An 11,415-nucleotide genomic window follows, 5' to 3' on the forward strand; every position below is an offset into this window, starting at 1 on the left:
TTCTGTCCCCTACACTCTCTTCAGGGATTGCAGCTGCAGGGTTTCACCCCAGGCCTGTATGCCAGGCCTGAGCTGAGTCTGGAGGGGACAAGGTGGAGTAGGGGAGAGAGGCAGCTCTCCCACACACTCACTGGGCCTGGGCTAGGACTGGATCTGGGGGTTCCCGGAACATGACAGAAATTCCCACTCGGTGTTCAGGGTTGGGGGGTACTACAGAGTGCTGGGGGGTGTCCCAAAGGCGTGAAAGAGGGGCTCACCCATGCTGCACCTGGGGTGGGACCAGTAGGTCCCACAGGCGCAGGGTAGCCGGAAGCTCTCCCACATACTCACCGGGCCTGGGCTAGGACTGGATCTCTATTTTGCCAATTTTTAATTGAACTTCTTTTACTTATTGAGTTATAAGAGTTCTTTATATATTTTGGATACAATTCGTTTGTCAGCTTTATACATATCAAGTATTTTATTCTCGTTTTGTGGCTTACCTATTACCTAAGTTTTCAGGAACCATTAACTCTAAGACTGTGACCCATTACAAGCTTATTATGTAAGTGTTTATATTTTTAAGTTTTTATTTTATTTAGACCAAAATTGATTTTTTAAACAATAAACAAAATATTCCTCATGATCAAGTTATGTTAATAAGAAACAAATGTGGCACTAATTTCCTAATAGAATGCTCTTTTAAGGCATGGAAGCAATTCTCAGTATTTTTTTAATTCTTTTTTTTTCAGCTTATCCAGAACATAAAAGTCGTTCCTTACCTTTTGCACTTATTAATGAGAAGTTTACACAAGACCATATATCACTTCCACAAGAGAGTCCATCTCTGGCAAGTAAAGTAACAGATATGAGTTTATCTGATGAATGTATCTCTATTGAAACACCAAAAAATGAAGAAAAGCTAAAGAATGATCAAGAAATAATTGACCAAATAAATCAAAAGGAAGAAGCCAAAGATCACCTTGAACTTGACCACACTGTACCATTTATTGAATCATCTCCCTCTACAAGAATTGAAAAAACATGTTTTGAACATGGTAAAAAACAGGAGAATGATTTGGACCTTTTAAGCAACTTTATTATGCTACGAAGTAAATATAAGACTTGTACTTCAAAGGCTGAAGTTATAGACCATGATAAAAAAGATGGTAGGTAATTTAGTAATATTTTAACATTGATCTGATGGGTTCAAAAACTAAGTGCATGATATATTATAGAAGACGAAGATATAAAACTCTTGGATAAAATTATATTATTTTTCATAGTCAAAGGAAATGCCATTGATTTATAAAAATTCTTGTATGTGGAGATAATACAGATTTAGATTTAGATGTTTTCCAAAAAATTAAAAAGTGCATTTGAATTTGTAACAAGACCCACTATTTACACAATTTGCTTTCTACAATGTAGTCAAATTTTTAATTTTTGTTGGTCATTCTGCCATTCTTTTTTCACTGATAGCCCTATATCAGTAGTTTAACTTTCATCTTAATGTGACTTAAGACTTCCTTTGCTCATTTTTTTGTGCTTATTACTCTTTCTAATGTTACAAAACAGTTTCTACTGGACTTGTAATTGTCATGTTTCCTGCTTCCAACCACATTACAGGTAGTATAGTATGTTAAAACGTTTCATTTCTGCTAAAAAAAAAAAAAAGGTATTCTAGAATAATTTTGATGGGCATTGCCCTGATGAAATAAATGCACAAATATTTACATGATTTAGAGCATAATTAGGACTTACTCTCCTACATGCCCTGTGAATAATCTCAGTTCATAATGTCATGGTGGTTGCATGTATTTTTTCCTAAAGTTATGACAGCCTTTTATAGATCGACTTAATGTTGTATTACTGTCAGTCAGTGCATTTTTCATGGTGAATATTTTGGTGAAAATGCAGAGCAGTATTTTTGTGTGTGTGTGTGTGTGTGTGTGTGTGTGTGTGTGTGTGTGTGTGATGTCTTCCTGTATTTAAATTGTATTGAAAGTATTTTTCCAAACCTGGTCTCTATAGTCATAAGTTCAATTTCTCCATTACCACCTTTTAAATTATTTTAGCCAGTATCCTATAGCTATGTAATAAAACTGCCCAGGTTTTAGTATCCTTAAAAATAAATCACCATTTAATAATGACTTAAGAAAGATTAAATATTAAAATATCAGTTCTTTCCCTCCTTTCCCCCATCCAATATAAAGAAAACTCCCAAATTCCTAATTCTGGGCAGATGAATAGGGAATTGCATACCAATTTGCAGTATACCTTGTAAAGTACCCTTTTAGGGGTTTTGGACACTATGTGGAGTGATTAGGTAAACACAAAGTCAAGGCTCTGAAATTAGAGAAGTATTTTTAAATTCAAGAATTAAAGTGTTTACATAGTAGTTTAACTGCCTTATAACTTACCTTATTAGGTGACAATTCTATATGTAACTGAGATCATTCTTACAAACATTTATACTATAATTCAAAGATAGCTTTTGTGTAAAAGGAGCAAAATATAAAGAATTATAAATAATGCTTATAAAAGTTGAAAGTTTTAAAGATCTGTTATTTTCTGATTTGTTAAGATTTTCAAAGTCAGTTCATATTTGGATTTGAAAGAGAATCCACTCTAAAATTAGCACTGACATCTTTTTCTGGTTGCTATTGTGATAACAGTTTATTATAGGATATATTGGTAACATAAAATACAGAAAATTAACAAGAAAGGTGAAAAAATATAAAGACTTTTTAAATAAAAATAGACCATTCATTTACTAAGGAATTCAAAGCATGTTAGTGTTAGATGGAAATGCTTTAATATTCCTTATGTTTCCTCAGTTGGTGTTATGCTCTTGGCTTCTTTGCTACTTTATACCTTTTCCCTATAAAGGGTGGAAGGAATTGTCTAAATTGTAAATTTCAAAAATACAAGTTGGGCATAAACTTGGATTAATAAACTCCCAGGAGGAACGTATCTTCAGTTTCTCTTAGGTCACAACTCTTTTCCCAAAGGGAATTCTATGCTAATCCGGCATGTCCTAGGACTGGATGGGCAACTCTGCCTAAAACTGGTGTGTAGTTAGCAAGCTATTTGACTCTCAAAGTATGCCTGGTTCTCCAACTTTTTTTTTATTAATGAGTTTTCCATTGATGGGAAAATTACCTGACATCCACAGCTTAAAAAAGGAAAAGTTTGTTTGGTTCATGCCTTCAGAAGATTCAGTCTGCAATTGGTTAACAAGTTGGGAACATCATGGTGGGAGGCCATGGCATAAGAAAGCTGCTTAAAAGATAAAAAAAGAAGAGCCAGGTGTGATGCACACCTGCAGTCTCAGCACCTGGAGGGTGAGGCAGGACGATCTCCATGAGCTCAAGGCCAGTCTTGGCTATGTAATGATTTCAAGGACCACTGAGACACATCCAAAATTGGGCTTACTAATCTGAGCATTTCTTAATCCAGTCAAGGAGACATATTATAACCAGTAATCATAATTAGTAAGAGTGTATTTTGCTTTGTCTTTATGGTTGATTTAAGAAGAAATATTATACATTATTAGACCTCAAGGATTTCAGTAATTAATATTAATTGAATCTGCTCAAATTATTTATAGTTATTGAAACTATGCTTGAAAAAATAATACAATCAAGCCTAGGATATGCTCCATTATTGTACATTTAGTTAATGTATCATTTAGTTAAGTGTTTAAGTATCATATATCAGGGCCAGGGAGATAGCTCAGTAGAATAAGTGCTTGCCTGGCAAGCACAGGGTCCTGAGTTCAGTCCCTGGCACCACAAAAAAAAAAAAATCATATGTCAAAATATGTCAGGATGGTATTTGTAAAATTATCATATGTGTGATCACATTATTGTTGTCACACACACACACACACACACACACACACACACACACAGTGGCATATATATCTTCTGAAAATGCTTAGGAAAGAAAAAAGAAGGGAAATAAAGGAGAGATTTATTGACTACTCTGTGCCAGACACTATTTTAGAAATAAACACGCTGCTGTTGCTGACATTGAGATGCTAGCAGTGCGATTAATAATAATAAAAAAAAGCTAGACATCCAGATAAGTTCAGTACTATGCCTAGAAGGCTGAGGAAACAAATACCAGAGACACTTACAGGTCTGGAAGGTGGGGTAAGGTGTGCAGCTGTGTAAGACCTTATATAGATGGTGCTTGAGAACTGAAGGGTGAGCAGTAAGAACTGCCTTACTTGAGAAAGGATGGAGATAGGGAAGGTTTGGGTGGAGGAGAGGACTAGTTGCAGAAGGAAGAGTGTGGAGAAAGTCACAGAGAAATGAGTAAAAATTTTTGGACCTTTTATGTGTCAGGAACTGTACATGATGTTTACCCCATAACATTTAAAGTAGGTACATTTGTCCATGTTTTATATATGAGGATACTCAGACTAGCGTCAGAACAAAGGACAAAGCAGTAATCTGTTGCCAAAGTTCTTTCTGTTCTTATCGTTCATTTCCTATGTGGCATGGTGGTAGGTCTGTTGATTGGAATAATTCTGTTTTGTACTGGTGTATTTCACTGAAGAAATTTAACAAAAATTATAGAAATATTAAAGTAAAGCAACACTAAATTGCTCCTGAAAGGGGCTGAGGAGATGGCTCAGTGGAATAAGCGCTTCCCTGGCAAGTGCAAGGACCTGAGTTCAATCCCCAGTTCCACACACACACACACAAAATAATAATAATAATAATGATAATAATAAAATAAAATTGCTCCTGAAAAACACTAATTAATATTTATTGTTAGAATTTCAAGATCAAGAACTGACTCATAAAGAGGAAAGTCTTGTTGTTTTTACTAACAAAACTGTAGAGAAAATGAATCCGGAAAGGGGAGCAGATAATATCATTGAGATTCAAGCATCAGGTATGCTGCATGCTTTTTAAAATACGCTCACATTTACTTAACTTGAAAGCCCTTTCCTGAATATCAAGACATACAATTCTATTCTTCATTTACTTCAGAAGTTTTTCATTCCTCTTCTTTCAAGTTATTTCCAGAATTAAAATGTCCTGTTTACTGTCTCTGCCCCACTCCTTCCCCCTACTCCAGTCTAGTAATTGTTACTTCTTTCTTTATTAAAACTGCTCCTGCCTCCCTACATTCATCAGAGAAAAACAAATTTCAGGTCCTTAGACTCTTCTGCCACGTCTGAAAAATGAATTGCTAGCAGTTGCTCTTTCTATTCTCTGACCCACTATCAGGGTGTAGAAATGTTACTATTTGGTTCCTGTATTGATTAAAATTTTTGTTCAGTTGCAAAGAATATTCTTCGATTCCTAAGTATATCTTGCTTAAGAATGTCATACTCATGATTAAAATTGGTAAGAATTTACTAGTTCTCAGATAACTTTTCATTCTTTTGGTTAAATGTTATGTATTATATAATTTTATGTATCTCTAAATGATTAAGCAAATCTTTAATAGAAGTCCAATGAAAACTAGAAACCAAAAAAAAAAAAAAAAAAAAAAAACAACAAACTAGAAACATTGGTCATTGTTAGAAATTTGGCTTAAATTTGTAACTTAATATTGGAAGGAAAAAGAAAATTATGTAATTCTCTTTATAAGGTTCTTCACACTTGCCCTGTTAAATGAGTTATCAAATAAATCTCTGCTAATAAGTGAGATAGCTAGATAATTATGTAATTACATGAGGATTTTGTTTACTAGTTCATGAAATAAATACCGTATGTAATTCTATCTAATACGCTCTGGTTTTAACTCACAAAATAATTTGGATAGAAGTTCAGGTTTCCATGAAGGTACATGTTCAGTGTGCTATCAAAAACAGCATATCATCCTTATGAAAACATTACTTGTAATGTTTTTGTTTTTACAGTTAGTCAGTGTCAAGCATACTGTTTCCTAGAAGCATCAGCTACTCTTATCTTAAAAAAACTTGTGTGCCTCTGTACTCTCCCTGCTGCTAATTGGAAATTTGCCACTGTTACTTTTGACCAAACAAGGTTCTTCTTAAAGGAACAAGAGAAATTAATTGACGATGCCATTCACCAAGGTAAGTATAATAATACATGTTCTTTATTCTTATTAAGTGCATTCCAATACACGTTCTAAAATTGTAATATGTTTTCTGTGTTTTTGCTTATTTAGGTACAGATGAAAAAGAAATGACATTCAAGCATGCTGGTCTTTTACACCTTCTGGTAACAATCAGAGATGTTCTTGTAGCATGCAACTTAGACACAGCATTGGGTTAGTTGAGAAAATTTTATGTTTTGTTACTGAAATAATTCTTTGGAAATAGTTTACTTTTCAGAAAAACATCTCTTAAGAAATTAAGTATCTTTTATTTCTATTATACTAAGTGTATATACATTTTGATATAACAATATACACATGTATATATGTGAAAAAAAAAGAAAATATATTTCTGAGTTTTGTTTTGGGCAGTATTATGGATCAAACCTAGGGCTTCTTACACATTAGGCAAGAGCTTTATCACAAAATCACACCTCCAGCCCAGAACGTACACTTTTTAATTTTGATGGTGGTCATTAATTCTCTATTACGTTCATTATTTCTGTATTCCAAAGTTTTGATGAGTATTGAGCTATAATGAATACTAGTTGGAGTCCTAAAGCACAAGTAGCTCCAGGTGTCCAAATTCTGATTGACAGTCACTGATAGCCTAGCTATTTGTAGAACCGACACTATTATGGAAGCTGAAAAGTGTAATGAAGATAGATGAAGAGTAGAAGGGCATGTGATGAAATACCTTCTAATTATTCCAAGTATTGTAACTGAAGGCTGTTAGTGTCCAGTTCTTACTGGAGATTCTAGACAAGTTGGTCCAGTATCAACACTCGGGATTTAACTGATGAAAAAGGAAAACCACCATTTTGGACCCTCTAAAATTAACTATAATGTACTTAACAATACTTGGCAGAGTGTATACTATGGCAAGTACAGCATGGTCAATATTTCTGATAACCTTTGATTGGAGAAATAATATTTATGGAGAACTGCCTGAAGAATATTCATCATAGAGTACTCTGTAATTTACCTTAAGATTAATGAGACCATTGTGAGTGTCTCAGTTACTCTTCTTTCATTGCTGGGACAAATACCCAACACCCAAAATAAAGAAAGGAAAGGTTTATTTAGCTCATAGTTACTAGAGGTTTCAGTCCATACTACGCTGGCTCCAAGGCTGAGTGGAACACGAAACCAAAACCTTTCACAGTGGCAGCAAAGAGCAAAGGAGCAAAATGGAGGAGTAGCAGCAACAATGGCAGCAGAGAGGAAGTCTGTCTCCCTTAAATTGCATTCAGGCTGTATTCCCCAGGCTTGGTGTAGTATTCATACCCATTGCAACAGTACTAAGACCAATAATCCCAGTGGATCATGAGTTTATCTCAAACTCTAGAAGTCCCTGCCACATGACCTCATGAGGTTTTCGAAGGTCAACTAGACCTAAACCTAACAGTGAGCTATCTAGTTAGGTGAAATTCTCATTTACTCCTCAAAGAAATGCATCCTTCCAACTCACAAGTGGCCCAGATAATCCAGGAACCCAATAGGTATCTTATTAAAACACAGCACTAAACAACAATAAACACTTAAAATCATATATCCATTCAAACTGTGAATAACAGTGTTTAAGGAAATTCTGAATCCTGCTCATAGTGCCCTCTAGTGAGATTTAGAAGCCAATGCACATCTACCATCCTTGCCAGGTTTGCTGTTGACTTAGCAAAGAGATTGATTTATTTATATACAGCCAGCCCTCTGTACCCAGAGATTCTATATCTGTGTATCGAAATATTCAGAAAAAATTTGTCTATTCTGAACATATACAATTTTTTTCTTGTCATTGTTTCCTAAATAATACATGGGCCAGCCAGATAGCTCAGCAGATTAAAGTGCCTGCTTAGGCAGACACAGGGATGGGGGTTCAATCCCTGGCACCACTAGCTGTGCTGGCTCTGTCCCCAGGGTATGCTGAGATGGTGATTGAGACTGGGTGTGGTGGCACATGCCTGTAATCCCAGCGCTTGGGAGGCTGAAAACAGGAGGATCATTATGGGTCCAATCTGTGTAGTGAGACCCTGTAGACCCTGTACTAAATAAATAAAAAAAAAAAAATTAAAAGGGCAAATTCATTAAAAAATACAGCAATTGTTTATACAGGTTTATATTGTATTAGGTATTATAACATCTAGAAATGGCTTAAAGTATTTGGGAGACTGATGTTGGTTATATGTAATTACCATATCATTTTATATGAGGGACTTCAGTATCTGCAGATTTTGATATCTGCTAGGATCTTAGAACCAATGCCTGGTGGAGATGAGGGACAGTTGTGTATTCATCTAGATTAGGAACTTGTATGTGTGTGGTAGCAGGGACTTCACAGTTTGCTGATCTCTAGTCCTTTTTATTTTTTATGTGTAGAGTCTTAATTAATTGTTAAATTTCCCAGACTGGGCTCAGTCTTACAATCCTTTTTGTCTCAGCCTCCCAAAGTAGGGATTACAGGCATGCACCACTACACCTGGCTAAGACTAGGAACTTTTTGTGGAACTTCTTTGTCCTAGAGCCTAACATTCATTTACTTGTTCATTCAACCACTTCTGAGCATCCATAGTGCCAGCTGCTATGTCCCAGGGATAAGAGAGGAGTCAAATGAAGTCTCTATCCTCAAAGCTTTTATGGTCAAGTGGTGGAAACACAGAAGTGAACAACCAATAATAATGGTACATACTGAGGAAGTAAAGGAGCTTACAAAAGCCATTTTCTCTGGCCATGATACAGTGGTATGTTTTGAAAAATAGCATGACACCTGGAGGGACAGAGAACACAAAATGAGACATGAAGTAGAAGACAGATCCTGTGGTAAAGGGCTTGCTTTAGTAATTTACTTGGACTTTATCCAAAGGCCAGTGGGAATAAGGGAACCATTTTTAAGCAAAAGAATGATGTGATTAGATTTTTGGTTTTAGTGACCATGCTGGCTGCAATAGGTAAAGCTGATTGGAGGAAGCAGGACTGGAGGCTACTCAGGAAACTGCTGCAGTTTAGGATGAAGTCTTTGCTGTGTCAGGGTGGGTGCACAGGGAGCTAAAGGTACTGGTAAAATTCCGTTTTTTGCTGTGTGTTGTAGGGACAAGAGTTTCATTCTTTATACTTTCCATTTATACTACACAAATTGGCTAGCATATGTAAAATGGTTCATTGAAAAATGCTGAATGATATATATATATATATGTGTGTGTGTGTGTGTGTGTGTGTGTGTGTGTGTGTCACATAAATTTTAAATTTTTACATAAAAGGATACCCAAGAGTTTCATAAAGGTGGCCTCTAAGGAGGTAAGGTATATTGTAAAGAGAGCTGTGGGCCTCATTCTCCCCATAGGCTCTGCTCCATGGCTTTTGGTCTCCCCCATGCTGAGAGGGAAGTAATGTGAAGAAAGTGGAAATCTCACCCACTGCCAGTAGGAGGCTTAAATGGTGAAACTTTGGAACATAGTTCAGCAGTTTCTTTAAAGTGAAATAGACCTACCACATGACTCAGCTGTTTCACTCTTTGGTATTTACTCAAGAGAAAAAAGTATACATCTATATAAGAAGTGCATGTGAATGTACATAGTAATATTCAACCTTTTAGAAACAACTCAAATATCAATCAAAAGATTAATTTATAAACAAATTGGAGGGCTGGTGAGATGGCTCAGTGGTCTAAAGCACCTACTTAGAACACACTTAGCAAAGCACAGGGACCGCGGTTTAATCCCCCAGCACCACATGCCAGCCAGCCCTGCCCCCTGGTGGATTGAGCTGGCCACACACACACAAATAAATAAATAAAAATAAATAAAATTAAAACCTTTAAAAAAATAAATAAACAAATTGGAGTATACACATTCAATAGCATACTAAGTAGTAAAAGAACTATTGAAACACAGACCACCATAGCTGAGTTTCATTGCTGCAGAGAAGCCAAACAAAAGATTGCATACTATATGATTAGATTTATATAAGCATTCAGAAAATGCAAACCAATCTCCAGTGACCAAAAACAAGTCCATAGTTGCCTGAGACATGCAGAGTGTGCAGAAAGAGTGGTATTACAAAGGGGTACAAGATAATTTTGGGGGCTGGCCAAATAGCTCAGTGGATTAAAGTGCCTGCTGCAGCACACTGAGACGGCAGACAGCGAATGAGACTGGGCATGGTTGCGCATGCCTATAAACCCAGCTCTTGGGAGGCTATAAACAGGTGGATGACTATGAGTCCAATCTAGTAGTGAGACCCTGGACATCCTATAGACCCTTCCCTAATGAAAAATGAAAAAGAAATAATTTTGGGAGTGATTGATATATTCACTGTCTTGATTGTGGTAATGATTTCATGATCACGTATATGTGTTGACATTTATTAAATTATGTGTGGTACTAAAATTTATAGTAGGGGCCAGGGAGATGGCTCAGTGGAATAAGCGCTTCCCTGGTAAGCACAAGGGCCTAAGTTCAATCCCTGGTTCCGGAAAAATAAAAAAAAAAAATGGTATGTCAGTTATTCCTCAGTAATACTGCTACACAGTGAAAAAAGGTGGTAATAATGATAGAATAAGTGTTTTTCAAATGGGAAGATGTTTTGAGGGCAGTTAATGACATATCTTTTGTCATAACTTTTTAAAATTTAAATATATTTTTCTATCATACCTAATCTGTGAAAGAATTTATATGATAATACAGTTATCATATACATAAATAATCAGAGGTGGAGTACAGAGTTGCACAGAGAAAATGGTAAGAAAATAGTTTGGACTGCAAAAATAGCATAAAATATGATTAGATTAACTGTTTTTATACCTTTAAGACAGAAATATGACCGTAAACTTCTGTTTCATGTAAATTAAGGATCATTGATTTATTATGACTTATTTCCTAGTTGTTCTCTCTTTTTTGTATGTGTATCTAAATTCTCATTGATGGCTTTATGTACTGTGTGAATGACACAAATATCTGTAAGGAATGTTGTAAAAATATTCTGTTGCATACATATAACTCATTATAATATGCAATTAAATGTACTTAAAATTAAAAATATAAGGATTGGAAAATATTAAAATAAGAAAGTTCAGTGTATCACCATTCCAAGAGGACTTGCATGTCAGGTGTGGTGGCGTACACCTGTATTCCCAGCGCTTGGGAGGCTGAGGCAGGAGGATCTCTGTGAATGCAAGGTCAGCCTGGGATATATAGTGACTTCTAGCAAGGCAGCCTGAATTGCATAGCAAGATACTGTCTTTAAAAAAAAAAAAAAGGAAAAGAAAATTCTAGGATTTAGGAAAAGTGGAATAATTTTCAACAAGTTAGAAGGCAAGGAAGGTTAGGATATATTCACGGAATAGGTGGAGTGTGT

At 35.6% G+C, this 11,415-nt stretch overlaps 1 protein-coding gene across 1 annotated transcript in view; it reads left to right on the plus strand.

Annotated features, from left to right (window-relative positions):
• CUNH9orf84 (chromosome unknown C9orf84 homolog) overlaps positions 1-11,415 on the plus strand; it is a 98,286-nt gene that overhangs the window by 43,483 nt on the left and 43,388 nt on the right. The window contains exons 10-13 of the mRNA XM_004647274.1: positions 732-1,148; positions 4,780-4,890; positions 5,867-6,043; positions 6,139-6,240. Of these exons, the coding sequence (XP_004647331.1) occupies positions 732-1,148; positions 4,780-4,890; positions 5,867-6,043; positions 6,139-6,240 (807 nt within the window). The remainder of the gene's footprint in view (positions 1-731; positions 1,149-4,779; positions 4,891-5,866; positions 6,044-6,138; positions 6,241-11,415) is intronic.

This window comes from Octodon degus, unplaced genomic scaffold (assembly GCF_000260255.1).
Source record: "Octodon degus isolate 3935 unplaced genomic scaffold, OctDeg1.0 scaffold00297, whole genome shotgun sequence".
Lineage (NCBI taxonomy): Eukaryota > Metazoa > Chordata > Mammalia > Rodentia > Octodontidae > Octodon > Octodon degus.